A 22,584-nucleotide genomic window follows, 5' to 3' on the forward strand; every position below is an offset into this window, starting at 1 on the left:
TGGGATGCAAAACGTGGCTGCCCACGCGCTCGCTAGTCTTTAGCAGCAACCAGAGTGTTTGTAAAGTCAGTGAACACGGCTGGGCTTTTAACCTTGGACAGCCTCTTAAAGGTGCTTTTGCTTACCATCCCCTACTGGGAAGATCTTAGCTGAAGCCCTTCTTTGTCTGCCTTTGAATCCTTTACATGACGGGCACGGATGGTTCAGCTTGTTGCTACAGCCATTGTACTCCGAGAACGTTGAAGAGAGTCTGAAAAATGCATTAATCGTTGGTAGCTTCTTGCAAGAAATGTGGATCTTAATGGAAATATGACTGGCTCCATATGCCCATTGATTACGTAGTCACTGAATATGAATTGTGAACGATTGATCCTTTATGAACTTTGTAAGCTACTTCTCGTCTTTTAGATTTACTGAAACATCCTTTAATAAACATATAAGGCATCCTGGCAGATAGCAAAGCTAGAAATGAAGTTAGACCAGTGTGGTTCATGAATACTTATCAATGTGTAGAATAGTTACAGAATACCAGTTAGAAGGAACCTTGGAAGTCTAGTGCAGCCCCTTCCTTGAGTAGGAGACCTTTTACCATTCCAGACAAATTGCTGTCCAATATCTTTTTTAAAAAAAAACCCAGTGATGGAGCACCCACAACTTCTGAAGGCAATCCATTCCATTAATAGTTCTTTCAGGAAATGTCTCCTTAGTTCTAAATTGGATCTGTCCTTGATACGTTTCCATTAGTTATTTCTTGTCCAGTCCTCAGGTGCTTTACAGAATAGGTTAACACCCTCTTCTCTGTAACAGCCACTCAAATATTGGAAGACTATCACCCCTACTCCCTCTCTTCATTATACTAAACATACCGTACTCAGTTCTTGCAACTGTTCACGTTTTAGCCTCCCGATCCCTTATCATCTTTGTTGTTCTTCTCTACACTCTTTCTAGAGCCTCAACATTTTTTTTTGGGGGGGGGGTATTGTGGTGACCAAAACTGGATACAGTATTCCAACTGTAGTCTTAGCAAGGCAGTATAAAGTGGTATTGACACTTCACATGACCTTGATATAATTCTGCTGTTGAAGCAGCTAGGACTGCATTGGCTTTTTTGGTAGCTGCAGCACACTGCTGGCTCACATTTAAGTGGTTGTCCACTAGAATTTCTGGATCCCTCTTGCAGTTACTGCTATTGAGCCAGGTGTCACCTATTCTGTACCTGTGCATTTTTTTTCCTGCCTAAGTGTAGAACTTTACTTTTCTCATCATTGAATTTCATTTTGTTAGATAGGGCCAGTCCTTCTGGATCTTTAGCCTATCTTCTGGTGTATTGGCTATTCCTCCCAGGGGGTGTCATCTGCAAATTTGATGAGTTCCCCTTCAATCCCCTTGTCTAAATCATTTATGAAGATAATGAAGAGTACTGAGCTTAAGACAAAGCCTTGGGGTACCCCACTGCATACTTCCCTCAGTTTAAATATAATTCCATTCAGGACTACACTTTGGTGATGCTGTCTATCCCATATTTTTCTATTTTATCGAGAAGTAGGTTATGGACTATTTTGTCAAATGCCAAGTATACTATGTCCACAGCATTTTGCGGGTGGACTAATTTAGTCACTTTGTCATAGAATGCAGTAAGGTTTGACTGGCATGATCTGTTTTTGAGAAATGTTGGCTTCTAATAATAGCTTTGCTGGTTTCTTGTTGTTTGTTGCTTGATTATCTTTTGGGATGGACATAACTGGACTTGGGAGAAGGGCTGATTCCAGAGCACTGTGGTTTGCAGCAGTGGGTGATCTTTCCAGGAGGCCCACGGTGGTAAAGGCAAGAAAGGGTGCCAGGCCCCTCAGGGCAGCACTGGGCCCGCCCTGCCCAGGCTGAATTAGGAGAGTTGACTGAAGCCTCTCCAGAACGCCTGTGGGGCTTCTTCTATGTGTCTGGCTTCCTTCCCCCTTGAGCTCCACCTCCTTGCCCAGAGCATCTGGTTGAAACCAGCTCGGAGGCCTTTTCGCTACTACTCCGCCAGCCTTTACCACATGATCTCATTTCAGCCCACAAATAAATCAGGCAGGCAGAGCAGGTCATGACCCATCCACCCCCTTGGGATAGAATCCAGATGTGGCTGGCCAAACAAAACTGATCCGCTTCCTTTTTTGGGAAGATATACCCCACCACTAATAGGTTCCAGCAGTATAGAGGTAACTAGGCGCTGGGTTGCCAAGTGCCTAGAGGTGGGCCCCCACCCTCTCCCTGTTCAAATGCTACACAAGCCTCTTCAGGTAGCCCGTAATGTTGCCGAGCGTCTTCTGCAAGCAGGAAAAAGTCTGACCCAAATTTACTCCCTTTCCCAAGCTGCCGGAACTCCCTGAACAGGAAGGAAAGGATGGCACGGGGAAGCTATAGTACACCACATCTACTTTGGCTGACGTTCAGTTATTATGAGCACAACTTGCCAGAGAGTCTTGACTTTGGTTGCAGACGTTTCCCCCTCCTTTCCACTCTGGAGGGGCTGCAGCCGAATACAGTGCCAGATTGGCCTGGAGGTGAAGCAATGCCTACTCTAAGTGGGAACAATCCCTCAATTTTGTTATGAGACACTCTTCCCCTTCCTTGCACCAAATCCCGAGTGGAGCAGAGGTCTGGGAACACCCAGCAGCGTCCGATGGTGGGCTGGAGGACAAAGTGTTGAATTCTTTAGGATTTGGGAAACAGCTCGGTGAGAAGACTGAATGTCCAATCCAGCATGGCAAACCCATCTTATCCCTCCCCCGTTCTTGAAGTGAGTTATCCTTAATAATCCATTAACATGATTTATTAGAGAAAGTCAGAAAAGGAGGGGAGAGATCCACAGGCCAGAGGTGAGCAACCCCATCAACAGGCAGACACCCAGGGGTGGTCTCTGACTCCCCAACAGCAGAGCATCTGAGGCAATGGCTACACAGTGCATTTAAAGGAACATGCATAGCATTTCACCAAAGAAAAGCAGGAAAGCAGTTCAGGCCACAGAGAATGTTTGCAGAAAGCAACAGAGCCCCTTCCTTCCAGGTGGGAGGGCAGGATCGAAGAGTGGGAGACTCCCAGGACAGAACACAGCTAGTAGAGAGTCCAGGCCCAGAGGGGGGAGGGTAGCGGAGGTCAGGGGATTCAAAACTCAAGCCCAGGGTTTGTGGGAGAAAAAACTAAAAGCCTTTAGCCTTGCAAGCTTTCTTTTGCAGCCACTCAGGGATTCCTGGGGACCAAAGCAAAGGAGGGATGCCCTGCCAAAGGGCTGGCTGTCACTCCAGAACTTGGGGGTGGTGGTGGTTTGAGAGAGATGGTACTCCATGCCTCAGGGGTGGAGGTCTCCGTTCCCCATGCAAAAGTGAGCAGGGGGAAGCGGGGTGGCTAGAAAGAAACATGATGGTGGAGGGGGAACGGCTGAGCTTGTCCTGCTAACCGGCGGACAACCCGGGTGGATCCCAGGGAAGAGCAAATGCACTTGGGTGGGAAATGGAAGGCTGCCTCCCTCTGAGAGACACGCGCCTGCTCTCTTCTGGACCCAGAAGAAAACAGCCCTCGAGGCAGAGCACGGTCGGTGGGGGTGGACGTCACCACCACGCTGCTGGTGAAAAAGGGAAGCGGCCCCAGCTCGTCAGAGACAACAGGCCAAGTGAGAAAGCCACAATTTTTGTCTGGCAGGAAAGAGGCAGCTGGCGCCGGTCAGCGATGCCAGGGAGGGGGCGACCATCCCTGCCCTGCCACTGCCCCAGCAGAGAACTTTGGCACACACACAATCTAGAGGACAACCGCAGGGGATGTCCTTTCAGAGACTGTTGGCACAATCGCGACACAGGATCTCATCGCTGTCAGGGATGAAGCCCTTCCCCACCAGGGAGGTAGTACAGCGGGAGCAGCTGAAGCAACTTTGGTGCCAGTGGCGATCCTCGAAGGAGACATACTTGCCTCCCCCAAAACCTGGGGAAAAAAAAGGAGGCGGCATGGGACAGGGGCCCACCTCCATCTGATTCTGCAGAGGAGCCGGGCCGTCCGTCCGTCCCCCGCGCAACTCTCCAGAGTCAGAGGCCGGGCTGCCCTCCCGCTCGACTCACCTGTGATGGGCTTTGCGCAGGCGCTGCACTTCTTGGCATAAAGGCTGCCAAAGCACTTGATGCAGTAGGGCTGATCCTCTTGAGAGGTGAACTGCTGCCCAGCCAGGGGGGCCTCGCAGCCTGTGCAGACGAAGCACTCCTTGTGCCACGGCTCCTCCCGGTAAGTCACTCCTCCCTTGGTCAGCGACTGTGAGCACAGGAGCAGAGGTTCATCTCAGGGGCTGGCTTGGGCCCCCCTGCCCCAGCCGCATCCCCCTCCCCTCGAGCGGTCAAGACCCAACCTTCTTGCAGCGGGTGCAGCGCGGCGCAAACTTGCTCTCGTAGCAGGGGACGCAGTAATACTCCTTCTGCTCCGGGATGAAGGAACGAGCGCCAATGGGCTGCTGGCAGCCGCTGCAGATGAAGCAGTGCTCGTGCCAAGTCTGCCCGCCGTACTCCAGCTTCCGAGAGCCTGCGGGCAGAGGGATGGCGGGTGAGCACCCAAAAGCCCAGGGGCTGCTGGGTCTGGGGCTCGGGGCGTCGTCAGCGCACCTGGCATGACCACCTGCTGGCAGGCCACACACTGGGAGGAGAACTCCCGGCAATAGCAGCCGTTGCAGAGCAGCTCCTGTCCCTGGCAGGTGAAGGGCTCGTCGGCCAAGGAGCAGTCGCAGCGGAAGCAGCGGAAGCAGCCCTCGTGGTAATGGCGGTCCTCGTAGTACAGCTCCTGTGGGGGAGAGAAGCAGAGGTCAGAGGGCGGTTGCCTCCTGCTTCCAGGCACCTGGGACTGAGGTTTCTATTTCTCCTGTGGGACGGCCCCTCCATGCCGTGCAGGTAGCCCCAGAAACAGCGGCCGGAGCCTGTCGGCTGCCCCCTGCAGCTCACTCAAACGCATTCGCTCTATGCCCAGCCCAAAGCAGAGGAGGCCCTGCCCTGCCTCAGGAGCCTGAACCACACCTACAGGCTGACTCTGCCCAGCCTGAGGCAGACTTTCATCAGCAGCAAAGGACAAGAGGAGATGATGCTAACACCAGAAGCAGACGGCAACACACCCACATTTACTTTGCCCCCCCCATCTAAAGCACCACCACAGGTCTCAACAAATAACGCACACAAGGCATCTCTTCCGCTAATGGGATCTGGCCTATCAGGATTCTGCATAGCAGGAATGGGACCAACTTTGTGCAAAACAATTAGGTTTGACAAGAGCAACACGGCGATATCAGAGCCTTTTAACCTCCCAGGACCCTGCACCAATACCTCAACGATGACAAAAGACTGGACGGCCACCTATTTGAAATGGTACAGGGTCTCCTGCAGGGGGTTGGACTAGAAGACCTCCAAGATCCCTTCCAGCTCGATTCTGATGAATTAATTGCTGGATTCATACACATCAGACTGTCAGACTCACACAAACACAGTCACACAAGCAACTAATAAAGCTCTTGAACTCTATTTCACACTGGTCTGCCTCCCTTCCCATCCTCCTTTCATCCTTGTTTGAATCCTGTCGACCCAACCCCCAACCCCCACCCCCCATCTGACCAAGGGAAGGGCAGCTCCAGAGAGCAGACAATTCCATGGCGTCACATGTGTGAATCAGGAGGCTCCTGGAACCATCCTACAAATTCTCAGGACTGAAACCTGGAGAGGCAGCTCTGAGAAAGTTCAACTGGGTAGCCACAGCAATGGTGGCAGCGGGGACGGGTGGGAAGGATCCATGAAAGGGCTTGTAGGGGGGCTGGGAGAGAGGAATAAATAAAAGGGGTCAGCAGCTGAGAAGGTAGGTCAAAAGGGCAAGTCCTGAGTCTCGAGTAGGCCAAGGTGGCCTTGGGCCTCCTTCAGTCACGGTAGCCCCAAAGGCTGGAAGTACTGGGGCCTCTCCTCTGCTCATTGAGGTGGCTGGGTTTCTTGCTTCCTTAGCTGTTAAAGCAACGCTATGTCCTAGGGGGGTGCTGTGGGACCTTAATTCCAATTTGTTTGGGGCACTGTCTTGATCACCTGATGGTAGTTTACAGTTTCCCAGGCCTTCCTTTTAAAGGTCCCATATGAACAGGGGGGGAGGGGTGGGGGGGGAAGCAGGGGCAGCCTGAGCAGAACTGGTGCACCTCACCCGGCAGTCATGTCCAATCAGCTCCTTGCACTCGTCACAGGTGTTGGCAAAGTGGGAGTCGTAGCAGGGGATGCAGAAGGGACCCCCATCTCCCTGGATGTACTTGCGCCCGTAAAGAGTCTCCTTGCAGCTGGCACAGTCAAAGCTCTCCGTCATGTTGCTGGCTGGAAGTGGAGGTGCTTCCTGGGAAACAAGACAAAACAAAGCGCAGTTGGCTTCCTTAGCCAAGTTTCAGGGGGGGGGGAGAAGATCTGCCCGCTGGGGGAAAGTGGTCCTCTTTGTCTTGCATAGGCATACCCACACAAGCTGGGGAGAGGAGGGGTGCCGCTCCCCATGAGCTGCACAAGCCCCACCTCGCACTGGGGTCGAGTGGGGAGGGAACTGCAAGATAGGAAACGGTTCCTGAAGTTTTCAGAATCAGAATCCAATTCTTGATGCGGTTTTCTTTTTCTACATCTCTGGATGAGCTCTAGGTACAGCGGGTCTTGGCCCTCACTTTCAAACACTGGGTATCGGGAGCACCCTTGGCTAGGTAGCCCTCCAGCTTCCTTGGCTCTCAGCCAGGCAGCCATAAGGGAGTGGGGGCCAGTTCCCCACTCCTCACCTGCAAGTGCCTTTGTTGCCAGCAGAAAGCCAGTTCTCCCCAGAAGCTTTAGCTAGAGGCTCCCCCCCCCCTCCATGACCACAGCGTCATCCAGTGCCGCAAAAGCAGGGAGTTCCTCCAGACCTCTCATCTCCTGTCAGCGAACGACAGCATCCTCGCCAGATGAGCGAGGAGCTGCTGTCCTCTTCCAAAAGAGCCGATGGCCTGGTCTCCAGCCAGGAGCTCCTGCGTTAGCATGCCTGGACTAGCTGTCCTGAAACTGGGAGAGGGTGAGCAATCACTGTAGCCTCCAGGAAATTCCAGCATTTCAATTCTTTTTGAAATAAACCAGAGAAGGAAGGAGGAGGGGGGGGATGAAGAGGGATGAGGAAGAGGGAAAAACTGCAAAAGCAGCACACGCAGGGCCATGTTGCAACAAAAGCTGAACTTCCACCGGTCCTTGCCAAGCCAAGAGCCCTGCCTCCTGTGACAAATGCTGTCTTGAGCAGAAGAACCACATCCTGGCTCCCCAACAGCAATCTTCCCAGCCAGTGGCTGGTTTTACACTCCACGATATGAACAAAATGGCTAGTTTTGCATTCAATAGTACCCGTGTAGCTGCCGTAAATGAAAGGCAGATTTTTTATTATTCGATCGAACAACTCCAGTGCACTTGGTCACCCAGCTCTGCTGCAATGTCCCAAGTGGCTAGAAAGCTTGCGAGCTTTCTTCCGCAAACTTCATCTTTTGCCCCTTCTCCAAATGCTAATATTTCCTTACATTTGAAACCGGAACCCCAACAGACTCCAGAGACAGCAGCTCTCATTGTATGTGCTCCTTGTGTGCTTAGAAACAGAGGCTATTTTGTAGGTCTCTCTGTGCCTGCCCCCTTCCCTGTCATTCAGCATCTCACCTCCAGAAATGGTGAGAATGAAGTTCCTACAGCAGTAGGGGGGGGGGGGAAGAAAGAGGGAGCCAACTCCTTCACAAATCCTTTCTCTAAAACAAGAGTGTTTGCATTTGGGCAATGAGAGCCGGAGAAGAAGGGAACAGGAGAAGAAAGGAAAACTCAGTGAAACAAATGTGAGCATGGACAAGACAGGAGCCTGCAGTTGTGACCGGCAAGTCTGGGAAGAACCGGAGCAGCAGATGTCACACACCTGAGTTGGTGAGAAAGGATGTGGACGTGCAAAGACAGGGAGGTGCTATAACAGACTTCCTCCACCAGGAAGGCAAGATGAACTGGGAGCAGCCCAGTGAAGGAGGGCAGTGACCAGATGCCAAGGGGTCAGAAGCCCTCCAGAAACTTAGAAACCGTGTCCAGGTTCTTAGAAGCCAAAGGTGGCAAGAGAAAGAGAGGATGGATCTCCAAAGGGTGCAAAGGAGGAGATTGTGTCTGATAAGAATCGTGGCAGGTGGTGATTCATGACTACAAAAGGAATTGAAACAAAGACTATGTTGACTGGATCCATTAGCGAAAGAGGTGCACTGTCTGCCTGGAGTAAAGATCAAGGACATGACAGAACAACTCCCAAGACCTTTCCAGTCCACCGACAAGGCAATTATCCCTTCTTGCTTAGACGTGTGGAAGGAATGATATGGAGAGAGATAGCTGCAACCCAGACACCACAGGCATGCAGACCTTGGAAGGAAGCGCAAGACCTCAAGCCTGCGCTCATCGTTCTTTCAGTCCCTAAAAGAGGACCGAAAAGGCCAAGTGGATCCCTGCAAGTCATGACACGGCTACACAATTGGGGTATCCGTGGGAGCAATTTGGCTTCTGGAGCCAGGGCCTGAAATATCTACATAAAGGACTCTTGACACAAGACGGATCACATCAAACAAGGATTGTTTTTTTTTAAAAAAGGGTTTGGCTAACATGGTAAAATTGGTTTGGGGTGGACTTTAAATAGCAACTGAAGATAAAAACGCTATCATATAAAGAATTATGCACTGTAGAAAGTGAAGGTGTTGCTGAAAGGGGGGCTCTTAAAGGGGGGGGGTCCCCAAGACCTGGGCCATGACCCGGTACTGGGCCGTGGGTTGTTAGGAACCAGGCAAGCCCATAGCTCCATATGCACATGTGGTGGGCACTAGTGTGAGTGTGTGAAGCTCCCATTTGTGCAAGCCCAGATGGAGCACATGCATGTGCGAGTGCCGGCCATTTGCACAAACGGAGCTTCACATGCACGTGCAAGTGGCCACTGCTCACGCAAATGGAACTTCATGCCCGTGGAGGAGTGCCTGTCACTCGTGCAAATGGAGCTGTGCCTGCCACTCGCATGGAGCTATTTCGTCTTCCCTGCCTTCCCCCCGCTGGTCCGCAAAGCTCCTTAAACCACTCAAAGGAAAAAAAAAAACACGGAATATAGGCTGATGAAGTTCACGGCCTCCGCTGCTTCTACAGTAACATTCAGTGTGAAAAATAATAAGGATAGTAGAAAACATTATAGGCACAATGGAGGTCAGGTGGATTCGCCAAAATGCAAGAGTTATTCGAAAGAAACTGAAGCAACAAAAAAGGGAACAGGATTTAAACTTGATAAAAATCTCATCTGGAACATCTTTTTATTTCGAATGGGTCTAAATCTCCAGGAGCCGTTAAAGTGCACTGCAGGGAAGACAAGAACAACAAGGGGCAGGTCTAGACAATCCTCGATGCATTTGCCTTTGAGAAATCCAGAACAGGGAAGTGCTGGATGACTGGAAAAGGGCAGCTGTTGTCTGGAAGGAAAAGGCAAGGAAGGAAATTCCAATAAATTACAGACCAGCACTTTGAAAATGTAGTAGTAATTACAAATATCGGCATGGGCTTCTTGCCAGATTAATTTCACCTCATTTTTTTTGATGGGATAATTTTCCCCCAATACATGGCACACTGCTATAAATATGTATCTTGTTTTCGGTGAAGTATTGGATAAAGTCCATTGCGGCAGGCTGATTAGGATTCTAATCAATATGAACCAGAAAGTGTGACAATGATCAGGAAAGATTCCTGGGCCCCAAACCATCTACTGAAAGATGATGATCAATTATTCCTCATCAAATGAGGGCAACGGGTGGGATGCCCCAAAGATCAGTCTCGGGGCCTTTATTTTTCATCGTTTTTATGAAATGAGAAGGGGAATCAAGAAGAATTAAGACGGGGAAAATGCCTGTGAAGGGAGACACAAAGGTAGAATAGTTTATACCCTAATAGCTAATACCCTAAAAGACTGAAATATACAGTAATAAGATTCACAATGAACGTGATAGAGAAAAGGGCTGAGACTAACAAAATGAAATTTAACAGAGATAAGGAATTTTTTTTTAAAAAAGCTCAGATATGTAACTGAATAGGACCCAGAAGTGTCCTGTAGCAGCATAGGAGACATGCAGTTTAGGTGGCTAACAAAAGTATCATGTTCCATTCATAGGACACGATCATTCCACTCTCCTACTTCAGTCAGATGCCTCTGAAGGACTGCCCCGTTCTGGATGCCTCCAGAATAAAATGTAAAGGTCAATGTAAACCCTACGGAGAACAACTGAAGGAGCTGAGAAAAGACAAGGGGGGGGGGGGGAGAAGGACAGCATCCTTCAAACACCAGGCTATTTTTTTTATCATTCCCAAGAGTGACTTACAGAGTAAGGAATCTGTTCCAGAAGGGCATGTGATACAGAATACAGAATAACAGAGTTGGAAGGGACCTTGGAGGTCTTCTAGTCCAATCCATAGCTGACTCAGGAATTCTGGGAGTTGAAGTCCGCGAGTCATAAATGGCTGCCCAATCACTTGTTGAAAACCTCCAGGGTCGGAGCACCCACAGCTTCTGAAAGCAATTCATTCCACTGATGGTGATAAGCATGTCCTCCCTCTGTCCAGATAGTTGAACTCCTGCAATTGGCTTGCAAGGGTCTCTCTGGCCTCGAGGATCCCGGAGGCAACCTAGCGATTACATTAAGCTTACTGGCCCACCCTCCAAGGAGGCTGGGAAACGGATGCTTCCCTCAGTGACCCGGCCTTAGAACCCACCGTCCATTAAATCTCTGCTTCCCCATCCCCACCCTGGGGCCGTAAGCAACTTGAAAGGCATTTTTTCCCCCACAACAAACAAGATATTTCGAGGCTTCCAGAAAGAGTGGAACTGTTAAAATTATTAACATTCACCGCAAGCAAGCCTTGACATTGGGGCTCACTGCCCACATGGAGCCTTCTGAATCATTCGACTCCCGTTTCAGGGAGGTGAGAGCCAAGCGGGCGGACTGATGGGGAGCAGCAGCACAGCAGTTCCCTGACAGCCCAAGACTCGAGTAAGCACCTTCTTCACAGCCAGAGCAGGCCTGGCCTCGGCCCTGGCGACTCTGCTCTGTGCCCTCCCAGAGCCCAAGCATCCTTGAGGATGCCGCCCCCCCCACCCCCCAGCTCAGCATAGGTGACAGCCTAGGTCTGGCGGGCTGCCTCTCCCCCCCCCCCCCGCTTTTAGCAGTACTGTGTGACTGTAGTGGGTGGGGGTTTGCGCCCCCTCCCCTAAGGCTCAGTGTTCTGGCTCCCAGGTTCGCAAATGAGGTGATGACTTTGTTGACAAGGAAGCGGGACTTTTGGTGACAAGTTCATAAGGGAGGCAAAGTCCACGTTTCCTGCAAGCTTTAGCAGCAAGAAACAGCCCTTCTCACTGGGGGCCCAACGCAACTGACTATTCAGCTGAAAAGCCCTCTTTAGCCGCAATGGGCAGAAGGAATATCCTTGAGGGGAGAGAACCAGAATCAAGACCACAGGAGCACAGAAAGCAAATCCAAGTCTGGGGCCAAAATGTAATTTGAGAAAGCATCTCACGCAAGACCCTATTCTCATGAAGAGAAAGGGATGGAGGAGGGGGAACAGCGTTCAGACTTGCAAGATTCTGTTCGTGCAACCCTATAATAGAAGTAACACCGGTAGTCCTCGGTTAACAACCACTCATTCACCAAGCCTTCAAAGTTATGAGGGTCCTGGACGAACGGTGCTTACGAGTCCTCGAAGCTTCAGCCATTCCAGCACCCCACAGTCACATTATTATTTGTGATTTGGGCACTTGGTAACTGGCTCACACTTATGAGGGTTACAGTGTCCCGCAGTTGCCATTTTCAACCTTCCCTGTCAACTTCCTACAAAGTCAACAAAGGGAAGCTGGCAGAGAACGTTGCTTGAGAAAGTCTCCCCCATCTGTGCATCCTCCCCGTCCCTCCGTGCTGCGCCCTGCCCCCACCCACTCAGGCGCCCTCTTCCACCTGGCAGCACTCACCCCACACCTCGCCACATCTCTCCCTCCCAGCAGCAGCTGCTGACTTGCCTGGCCTCTTGCTTGCAAGCCACCTGGGGCTTGCAACTTCCTTCCAGCTTCCCCAGAGTTTGGTTGTTGGAAGCTTATAAGAAATTGTGAGGAGACCCACAACCTTTGCTTAAAGGCAGCAAAAGAGACAGCAGGAACAGCTGTTGCTAAGCAATGTGGCCATATGAGGTTGCGTTTTACAAGCGGTCCCAATTGCCATTGTAAAGGCTACTGCTACTGTATTAGCTTGCATGACTTTGGTTTCCTGGTCTGGGTTTTCTTGGAGAGCTGGCAGTCTCCAAGGACAGCCCCCGAAAGAAGATATTGCAGTGATTTGGGTACCCTCCTGTAGCTGGGCCTGCCTTTTACAGGAAGGGCAGCCGCAAAGAGGGGTTCCTGGCTGCTGTCCTTCCATGGCCCCCCAACAAACCTGCTTCTTCTGTGGGAGCACAGTCCCTCCTACAGGTCAGAGGGACCCCAGGGCCAGAGTCACTTGTCTGATTATCCAACCCGTGTCCTCATCGCATGACTCCCTAAAACAAGCAGGGCTGGAATAGAGGAAGGTGGTCTATTGCGCTCAGGCAAACCAAAGCGGAAACTTGGAGACGGAGACAGTGCTCTCCTTGGAACTGGTTGTGTGTTCAGCCAGGGGAGGCAGCAGTTCTCCATCTTCCACATACTAATGTTGCTCAACTGCTCAAGGGAACTTTTTTCCCCAAATTTGGTCAAAACAGGCTCGCTCCACAGTGGTGGTGACTCTTTGTTTGGAGAGCTGCCATGGGGGGGGGAGAGAGAGAGAGACGGGGAGGATATAAATCAGGTGTTTAAGGGTGTGAAGGCTTTGCAACCCTCCCTGATGAGAAATCAAGTCAAGTGCCCGTATCTTGGTTACTGACAATAAAAAAAGAACTTTTGATCTCTTTTCCAGCAAGGAACACCCCCCTCCCCCGTCTGAAATGACACAGAGCTGACTGACTCAGTCTGTTCTTCTCCGGCCATCTGCTGCCGTGTGTTTGCGAGCGAGCGGGAGAGGGGTGGGGGGGAAGGCTGGATAGAATTCCCTCAGCAGAGACTGGGCACGGGCCATCCAGTATCTATTACAGCCCCAGCGCAAACCAACCGTAACTCTCTACGGAAAGCTTTTCTTCTTTTAAAGCCCTGCACAACTCAGTACTCCCAGCCCGGTCAAAAGCGCCAATGCTCAAGCAAGGAGGAGGAATCTTTCCCAGGAAGAGACCTTTCAAGGCCGTGATGAATGTCCTCTCAGAGGCAAGCCATCCCATTTCACTGGGGAGATTTGGGGGGAAGCATCATCGCCGAGGTCAGCTTGCCAGGCTTGAGAGAGCACGCTGACCCAAACTACCCCAGAAGGAAGCTCAGAGATGCCTACGATGAAAGGGTTGCGGAGGAGACAAAGGGGACCCCTCCCCCCACCGCATTCATCTATTAAATTCAGGAAACTAGGAAAAATATCCCCCCCCCATGTGAACCACAGATCCAAGAGGCAGACTGAGTATTCCTCCTCCTGGAAGCAAGGAGTCCACCAAGCCCATCTCCCACAGTGCAATTGATCTGAGGGCAAAGAGGGAAGTTTGCATCTGGACGGGTGAGAGCAGCTTCTGATTAAACCCTGCTTTGCCAGGAGTAACCCTCTGGCAGGGAACACGCTCCCTCGGAGGGAGCTCCTCCTGACTGGTGGCAACTGCGTAAACAGCAGGTAAAAACCAAGCTCAGCTTGCAGCCATACCAGGTAGAGAAAAGGAAATGCCAGGGGGACAACGTAAGACATTCTGTCAGGCAGCCGTTGGAAATGATCCCAATATGGCACAAACCATATCGGTGAGTGCGTTGGGGAGAACGTCCTGCCATGGTTGGGAAATGCCATCTTAAAGTTACCTCAAGAGCTTCCAGCCCAGGACACACTGCTGCTTCCTAGTCCTAAACCAGGGGTAGGCACCCTGGGCTCTTTTACGACTCGTGGACTACAACTCCCAGAATTCCTGAGCCAGCGTGGCTCAGCTTGGAAACCTCTCCCTTTCCCCTCAGCAAGGCTGGCTCAGGAATTCTGGGAGATGAAGTCCACGAGTCATAAAGTGGCCTAGGCCAGGGGTAGTCAACCTTGGCTCTTTTACGACTCATGGACTTCAACTCCCAGAATTCCTGAGCCAGCGTGGCTCAGCTTGGAAACCTCTCCCTTTCCCCTCAGCAAGGCTGGCACAGGAATTCTGGGAGTTGAAGTCCATGAGTCGTAAAAGAGATAAAGCTGCTTACCCCTGTCCTAAAGCAACCTTAAGAACCTGGCAGGATGTAGCATTGTCCTGATAGTCCTCTGGATTTGCACAACAGTGGTAGAGCCAGAATTTTTAAGAAGGCCAGTTTGAACTAGTGCAGGGGTAGGCAACCTTGGCTGTTTTATGACTCGTGGACTTCTGGCTCAGGAATTCTGGGAGTTGAAGCCCACGAGTCGTAACAGAGCCAAAGTTGCCTACCCCTGTCCTAAACCAACCCCTTTATGAGACAGCACCAGGATCTGCCCATCTGGCCCAGACTTCTAGGAGAGGCCCACTGATGACCCCCCCACCCAAAGTGCACAGGAAATGGATGAGGCAGCGCTCCTTCTCTGGGGTAGCCCCTCTCATTTGAAGGTCCTCTGGATGGACACGTAGCTTCCATCCTGTTGACATTTCTCAAGCAGATAAAGCCAATGAGATTCAACAGAGCTTAGCCCAAGCTGACTATAAGGATTTATGGTTGTGTGATTATGGGTGGACAGATTATTCTATTACATTATTGTGTTATTCTACTTCTGTTGATCGACTGTGCACTGCCCAGAGTCCACTAGGCTATAGACACTGTTAAATAAACCAACATCTGCACTGAAATTTTCACATGGCTCCTCCAACCTGCCCTACAGGGCCTATGGCATCACCTTCTTGCATACATCCTTACAATTGGGGGTAGGCGTTCAAGTATAAAGGGATTTTTTTGTGGGGGGGAGAGGGTGCTGCTGATCTGGCACCTGCTGGTCCCTCCATGACTGGTGAGCACCTAGCAGGAAGGGGTGCTGTCAACAAACAGCCACTGAGTTGTGGCTGAACGTGGTCTAAGAGCCACAGAGCCAGCCCTCAGGGAGGGAGGGCAATTTTGAAATCCACAAGGAAGCTTCCTGCTCTGCTGAAAGTTTCACCTTTGGGCAGAAAAGCAGTTGCAAAACACAAACCTGCCGGCGCCACGCCTGATTCACCCGAGGAGACAGACTGACACATCCGAGGGAGCAAGTTTGTTTTTCCACATTCTAAGCTGGGGAGAGCTTCCGTGGCAGGAGTGACGGGGCACCAATGGAAAACCTGAGGCCAGATCCACCTGGATCCCCTCTATGCCACAAAGAACATTGGCTCGGTGGCGTATGTCGCAAAGGGTACCAAAAATCAGTCAGCACCATCCAAGACCAGGATCCCCTGGTCACAAAAGGCAAAACCCAAATTAACTGTTACATTTTTAATGGAAAAAGTGTGAGGGGGATTTTTCCATCTTTGCTCTGTCCCTCCTTCCTCCACCTAGACATGCGGATGACAGCCATCCCCACAGGCAAAGGCAGAAGAGACGGGCCACTCCGAACCAGAGGACCCAATCCAGGGGCAGGAAACCCCCCACTGACAATCTGTTCCGAACCTTTTGCACTCATGAACCTCTAAACAAAAGTGTGGAGAAGGTCGAGGTGGGGGGGGGATCAACCTCACCCATCCGTCCGCTTTCATTTGGTCACCATGGGAGTTTTCAGAGAAGAGAATAATGAAGATTGCATTTGGGTTTACCTCCATATTGCCTCCACTTTTTAAAGGCCTTTACAAACCAAATGTCAGCGTTTATTTACCCTGTTGTCAAATATCAGCCGTGCTTCGTACATTGGGTACATGGTCTGACTTTAGCCCACCCCACCCCACCTGACCTTCAGCCTCCTCTTCAGCTATCAGAAAGGGCTTCTCTCCAATTGGAAAGCTCTGCCGTGCTTGGGATTCAACTGGAGCCATATCCAAATTAGTCTTGACTTTTGACAGTTGGCAAGGCAACTTCAGAGCTTTCAAAACAAGAGGCTGAAAGAACAGTGGCAACTTGAGCCCCAGTGCTCCATGGGGTAGCAATACAGTCTGTAGCTGCTGCAACACTGGGGTTCAAAAAGGACCCAGAAATTCAAGCAATTTTCCTTCACTTTGCAAAGTTGGGTCAAGGTGTTCAAGCCAATGTCATAAAGCACAAGAATGCATTGTACAAAGTGTTAAGGGCGGACCTGCTTCTTGGCCAGTACAATGGTGCAGGAAAATTTTTTGACTGACACATAATGCGAGGTCAGTCGCAATGCTCAAAACTACCAAATAACTGAATGCCTGTCATTCTAAAGAAGGGTGTGGGTATATTGGTATCTGTGAATTCTTGTAATCTTTCATCTGCTAGCTAGCCCTTTAAAATGCACACAGATGCAACAATATTAAACCTCTCTCTAGAATTGAACTAAAAGAGATATACTGGCAGCTCCCAACTGATGCACAGCGCATACCTTTTCCACCAAACTCTAGTATGGAGTTGCCTAGGAAAGAGGTGAAAAGCAGGCATTAAAGTGGTAACAGAGGTTCGAGGCTCTTCTTGAGAGATTGAAAGTGCTCTTTAAAAGGCAGTTCTGTAGGAGATGACCAGGTTCAGTCCGGAGTCCCTGTGCCCTTGAAAAGAGACCTAAGTCCAGCCTCCCTTGAAGTCCCTTGACTCTTATCTGGCGCCAATTCACACTGACTATTAGTAGATCAGGTCCTTGTGAATGAATAGACTGCATAGAATAAATTTGCTTTTGAACTCTATCCTGGCTCCTTGTTCCTGACAGTTCAGTGGCTGAGTGAGAGAAAAGGTGAACCAAATGGGGGCTACAGATGCAGCTTTGTATGGAGAAAGAGCAGGTGATCTTCCTCAGTCTGACAAGTTCTCCCACTCCTTTCTTTAGGCAAGGTGGTGATCCTCTACACACACGCACACACACACACACACTCCAATGATCACCCTAATGACTTTCCAAGTGTAGCATAAAGGGGTGGAATCAATACACGGCTGGCACACAAAGGCAGAAGAGTAACATAGCTGTCTGTCACAATCCCCAAGTCTATTTTGGTTGCTGTGCAGCCTGGGAAAGAATAGGGAGGCATGCCCTGATGACAGAGAGAGCAGGTGGAAAAGGGCAGCCTCCAACACGGGAGGAGGCCAAGGTCTTGGCCAGCTGCTTTGGACCCTCCAGGCACCCGTATGATGGGCCACCACAGAAGGACTGAAGACCTTCTAATCTGGAACCAGTATTTTTAGTCTGAGAGATGCCAGGCATTAGTGAAAGCAGGAAAGAGAGCAGAAGATTCAAGCCAGCAGCTGCTCTTGGCAGAAGCCAGCACGCTGGGAGGGGAGGGGGAGCATCCAGGCATTTGTAGCAAGCCCCCCCGACACAGAAAAATGGGGTGTCTTGAGGAGAGGCTCCACTGCAGCAGGAGGGCTGCTTCCTGAAGATTAATGTTCAGTTGGTTTAACTGTGTGCTCACAGAGGCCTTGAGTCCTTGACAAGGGGATCGCTGTAGAGAGACCCCCTTGCGGTTCCTTGTGGCTCCCACGCCGTCTGCCGAAACCTGCAGCAATGACCCTGCCAAAGCACGAAGCCTTTGGATGTGTGTCTGAGGCCCTGGGCTGCCCAAAAGAAAGCAGTTGCACTCTACACTCTGCAGCCTACACTTTCTTCCTACTTAGCCATGCACAGGAAGTTGGTCAGCATTGGAAGCTTGCGGCTTCTCTCTTGGCATACAAATGCAGCATGACTTAAATCTGGTTTATTTTTTTTTTCCTTTTCATGTTGCCCAGCCAGGGACCTTTGGGAAATCCAGGGCTGCAAAAGGAGAAACAGCACATTCCCAACACTCTCATGGGACTGCTGACGTGGATCCCTGGCACAGCCATGACCGCCAAGATGATCTCCATTTGCCTTAGCTATTCACCCATCCCCCCCTCACCCCAGGTGGGGATCAAGGCCAGGTCAGGAGGCTGCCGAAGGCCCAGTGGAGCCTGGCACCCAGGAGGGCAGCAGATACAGCACAAAGCAAGCGCTGAGTTCCATTCCCCACCTGGGAACCAGACCAGAGCCTGGCGGAGGCTGCAGGGAGCTACCTTTGAGACCTTAAGACTCACACTGGCCCTGTGTGAGATTGTGAAATGAATCAGCAGCTGGGAGGAAGGGAGAAAAGGGAAGCCACATTGCGAAAGCAAAGCCAGGCAGCCTTGGGCCAAGCCTCTCTGAGCAAGACCTCGGCTTCTGCATGGGAATCACTCCAGATCTCTGAGGGAATGGCTTCATTTGACAACAAAAGAGGTGGTTTCTCTGGGAAGGCGGGTTGGCGGTGGGCGGGGGGGGGGAGATGGGGTGGAAAGATCTGGAAAGAGAACATTCCAGACCACTGAGTCAACCTGCCCAGGGCTGGGGGTGAATTGGTGGATACAGTGGCTTCTTCAGTAGCCTCAAAATAGATCCCAAGCCCACCAGGCTCAAAAGAAGGGGCTCTGGAGAGGTTGCCTGTCTCTGCCACCCGTGTTGCAACCTCAGGGGCTCGGTCTGGGTGGGAGAAGTTCCTCAAGCGCAGGGGGCTTCTCTGTACTTCTGCCAAACCTGCTCTTCAGGCCACTATTTATTTGATATAAACTATCTGCTTCATTGGGCGATTCACTGCATGGATCTTCAATTTCACCTGCTTGTCAAGTGAGTCTAGGATAAATGCAAGAGAACTTTTTAAACAAGAAGTTGATGGTTACTCCTGCTGCAAATCCAGGTCCTGAAAGACTGAGTAACTCAGGAGTGGGGGGAGTGTCTGGAGAAAGGATTGATGGGCTGCCCCACCCAGACTCCATCGCCTGGAATCAGACCACAATTTCCTATTTGAGTTGTAACTGAAGATATGTGAGAGACCAGATGGCCTTTGCACCCAAGGAGGCAGACAAGGAGGGGAAAGAGCAATCCCATCCATTTGCATGGCCTTGCAATCCAGCCTGAGTCTCAAAAGCCTCTTTCAGGTGCCTCAGCATGAGGTCCATGTAGAAGCAAAAGGGAGACGTGATTCACGCCTCCAGAGACCCTGACCCAAACACTGTGGGGCCGGTTTTGCAACCTCATCCCCCCAGAGGAATCTAGGAAAGTATCAACCTGTCCCCAGCTGGAAGGACATGGCACTTTGGCTGGATTGGACACCAGAAGCAGAGCAAGGACAACTCTCTCCAAGGATAATCTTTGCAGCGGCAGCAGCAACAAAAACAGGGACCAATCTCCACCCTAAGCACCGACCAGGCCAGAGAGCATCGTAAAGAACTAACCCCAACCCCATGCTTCATGTTTGGAAAGACCCAGCCAGGCTCTGAGCTGCCATGACCAAAAGTTCAGAAAGCTTTCAGCATCTTGGCCAGAGGATGGGGAGGTGTGTGTGGGGGGAGGCATCTCAAGGTGCTACAGATGCCATGCAGGAAGCTGTGGGCTTGAGCTGGCTTTTCTGCTTTGAAAGCCAGCAACCAGAAACTGTTAGTCTTAGCAGTGCCTCACAGCCAAGTCCGTCTCCAGGCTGGCTGCTCCTTGGCACCGTTCCTCGGGTTGAATCCCCTACGGAATGCAGCGTGGCCCCAGAGAACGAGCCTGCTGCTCTAGGAATAGCAGAGAACGGATTCAATAGCTGCTGTACTCCATTTCCCAGCCACTGTTTTCTTTGGCCAGAGATTTCAGCTGCCCTGGCAGCCCATTTTGCAGCAGGAAACATACAAGGGCCACCAGAGCTGGTGGCTTTATCTATTCCCCCCCTCACCCCCCCCCCCCAGTACGATTGGCTCCCACCGTGGCTGCATTGGGAAAAGCTCTGAAATCCTCCAGGGGTTTTTAGGGTACACCGTCCAGGGTTGTTGTAGAACCTGGCAATCTGAAATAAATAGCTACAAGTGGGCAGGAGGCAAATTGCTCATTTTGCGAATGTGCACATGGGGAGAGCGAACAGTTTTCAATTAGGCACTTAGATCCTGGCCTGCGAGAGGACTCAAGCCTTCCCCAGGGAAACAGGTCAGACTGTACAGAAGACGGCAGGGTTCTGCCAGCAGCTAAGCTGGCTTGCTATCTCTGAGTCTCACAAATGCCCCCACCACACATGGAGTCTCCTCCAGGCACCCCCAGCTGCCAGAGACACTGGAATCCAGTGTGTTGTGAGAAGAAAGCATTGCTCACTAGTCACAAAATATCGAATATCTGGTATTGCAAACCGGGTGCTACCTGACCAGTTCAACATAGAGGAAAACTGCTCCGTCAACCCCGTTAATGCATCCCAAGGTTACAGTGGCTGCACTGCTGACTTTATTTTTGGTCTCCTAGGACACCCAGGCCTTCGCACACACATTGTTGGTGAGACAAATGTCCTTTACTGTGCATCTGGTTTTCCCTATTTAAATGCAGAACGCCACATTTCTCACCACTGGACTGCGTACGATCACAGAGGGCCCAGTGTCAAATCTACTGAGATCCCTTTGAAGATTGATTCTGGTCACCAAATCGTATTCTATGTCAATCCTGCAAATGCCACCCCATTTAGAAATACATGGTAGGAGGAAATCAAACAGTCTCTCATCATCGTGGTTTGACCCTGTTGGCACAGAGTTTATGCTGACCCTGCCAGCTTAATGGCACAGCACCCCAATAAGGAAACCTCCACCCTCCAAACAACAACTGGTTCCTGGGACTGGAGTCTTCTACTAAAATCCTCCTGAAGCCGGAAGCCTAACCGCATGCTGGAGAGGGACCCTGGTCAGGATCTTAACACACCCACACGTAACAACACGAAAATGGCATGCAAATGCTCTGGAGTCAAGTATTACAATTTCACCTTGTGTTTTTTTTCTCCTAGCGTGAACTTTTCATTTTCACAAATGAAAACGAAACACACACACATTCCCCCCCCCCCCCCCGCCGCCAATTATCTCTTCACAGAACTGCCGCTCTTTGGCGATGCAATAGCAGCCAACACCACCTCCCAGATGAAATTCTCCCCAGCTGGGACTCCAGAAGCTCCTTTAGGAATAAGCAGCACAACGGGTCACCTGGTAAGATGCCAAGCGGGCACCTCCAGGGCGAGACTGGCCCCACTCCTCGAGGGCTCAACTTTTTAGCAGCCTTTGGTAAGGAAGTCTGTCTCCCCCTCCTGTGACCGAGATAAGCAGCCAGCTTCCTAAGCAGCAGAGACCCTTCGACGGCGGGCTGACGGGGCACTCGCTTTCCGCCAGTTCCAGCTGCAGTTTTCAAACTGACCGAAGAACAAAGAACCCAAACTGGCGGAGGGGGGGGAGCGGGAATGGAGAAGGTTTGAGCCAAGATTTACGAAGAGATCGCGGCATGGGAGACGAAGCAGACCGCCCAGCGCAGAGGAGAGGGATGGTCGCCAACTTGTGCCCCCTCTGCCTTTCGCCCACAGCTCCAGAGCGAGGAGGGAAGCAGCCCCCCCGACCCTCCTCGGGGCCTCCAGGAAGGAAGCCTCTAATCCCGGCAGGGCCGGCGGGACAAGGTCCCTCGCTAAGGGGGAGACGGGAGACGGCAACTGCCCCGAGGAAATCTGCCCCGTCCGCCTGCAGAGCAACGAGGGGCATTTCCTGGGACTGAAGTGGGTGACCCGAGAAGGGCGTCCACGGCTCAACCCCCCCCGTCCGCCAGCCTCGCCCCTCCCGGAGACCTCGGGCCGGCCGTCCTCCGCTCCCGAAGCCGACCAGGCTGCGGAGACCCCGCCCCAGCCGAAAGAGGGGATCGGGTCCGCCGAGAAGCCCCTCTGGGCAGCCGCACTTGGGGAGGCTCTGGTCCAGGGGTAGGCAAGCTCGGCTCTTTTATGACTCGTGGACTTCAACTCCCAGAATTCCTGAGCCAGCTATGCTGGCTCAGGAATTCTGGGAGTTGAAGTCCACGAGTCATAAAAGAGCCGAGCTTGCCTACCCCTGCTCTGCTCGGACAGCCCGAAGGGGAAACGCCAGGCCGAGCGGCCGCGCCTCCCCATCCCCATTCAAACTGCCGCCGGGCACTTTCCGCCTCCGCCGACCCACTCGGGCTCCAGCGTCGGCCGCTCCGCCCCGGGCATCGATCCAGGAGGGGAAGCGCGAACAAAGGGACAAAGGGGCGGCTTTCCCCCCTTCGATCGCCCGAGCCGCTCCGCTGCTGCAGCCGCCGGGAACGCGCCCCCGCCCCCGCCGCCCCTCGCCCGCTCTTACCCGCAGCGGTCCGGCGCGCGACGGGGCCCGTGGGAGGCAGCCCGCCGAGTCCCAGCGGCCACGCCAGCCGCCCGCCTTGCCCCCTCGAGGGCGGGGCCTCGGAGCGCGGGGGCGGGGCCTCGGAGCGCGGGGGCGGGGCCTCGGAGCGCGGGGGCGGGGCCGCCGCCACACGTGTGTGTGTGTGGGGGGGCGGGCTTCGGAGCCAGAGGCGCGGCCCCGCCCAGCAGGTTGGGAGCGCCGGAG

General features: G+C 52.0%; 1 protein-coding gene across 1 annotated transcript; it reads right to left on the reverse strand.

The window, feature by feature from the left end:
* Positions 1–870: 870 nt before the first annotated feature.
* Positions 871–22,431, reverse strand: FHL3 (four and a half LIM domains 3). Its single transcript, XM_081335102.1, has 6 exons — positions 22,342–22,431; positions 6,181–6,363; positions 4,620–4,794; positions 4,370–4,539; positions 4,089–4,275; positions 871–3,954 (listed from the first exon to the last, which is right to left on the reverse strand). The coding sequence occupies exons 2-6, from the start codon at positions 6,334–6,336 to the stop codon at positions 3,803–3,805; spliced, it is 840 nt and encodes a 279-aa protein (XP_081191228.1). The 5' UTR covers positions 6,337–6,363; positions 22,342–22,431; the 3' UTR covers positions 871–3,802.
* Between the last annotated feature and the right edge of the window lie 153 nt (positions 22,432–22,584).

Source organism: Vipera berus (genome assembly GCF_964194415.1).
Source record: "Vipera berus genome assembly, chromosome: 9".
NCBI lineage: Eukaryota > Metazoa > Chordata > Lepidosauria > Squamata > Viperidae > Vipera > Vipera berus.

Coding starts and splice junctions, on each gene's coding strand:
- FHL3 (XM_081335102.1), bottom strand. CDS start 6,336: ATGACGGAGAGCTTTGACTGTGCCAGCTGCAAGGAGACTCTTTACGGG. Junction 4,795..6,180: donor TGATTGGACATGACTGCCGG/GTGAGGTGCACC, acceptor TCTCCCCCACAG/GAGCTGTACTACGAGGACCG. Junction 4,276..4,369: donor GCTGCACCCGCTGCAAGAAG/GTTGGGTCTTGA, acceptor CTGTGCTCACAG/TCGCTGACCAAGGGAGGAGT.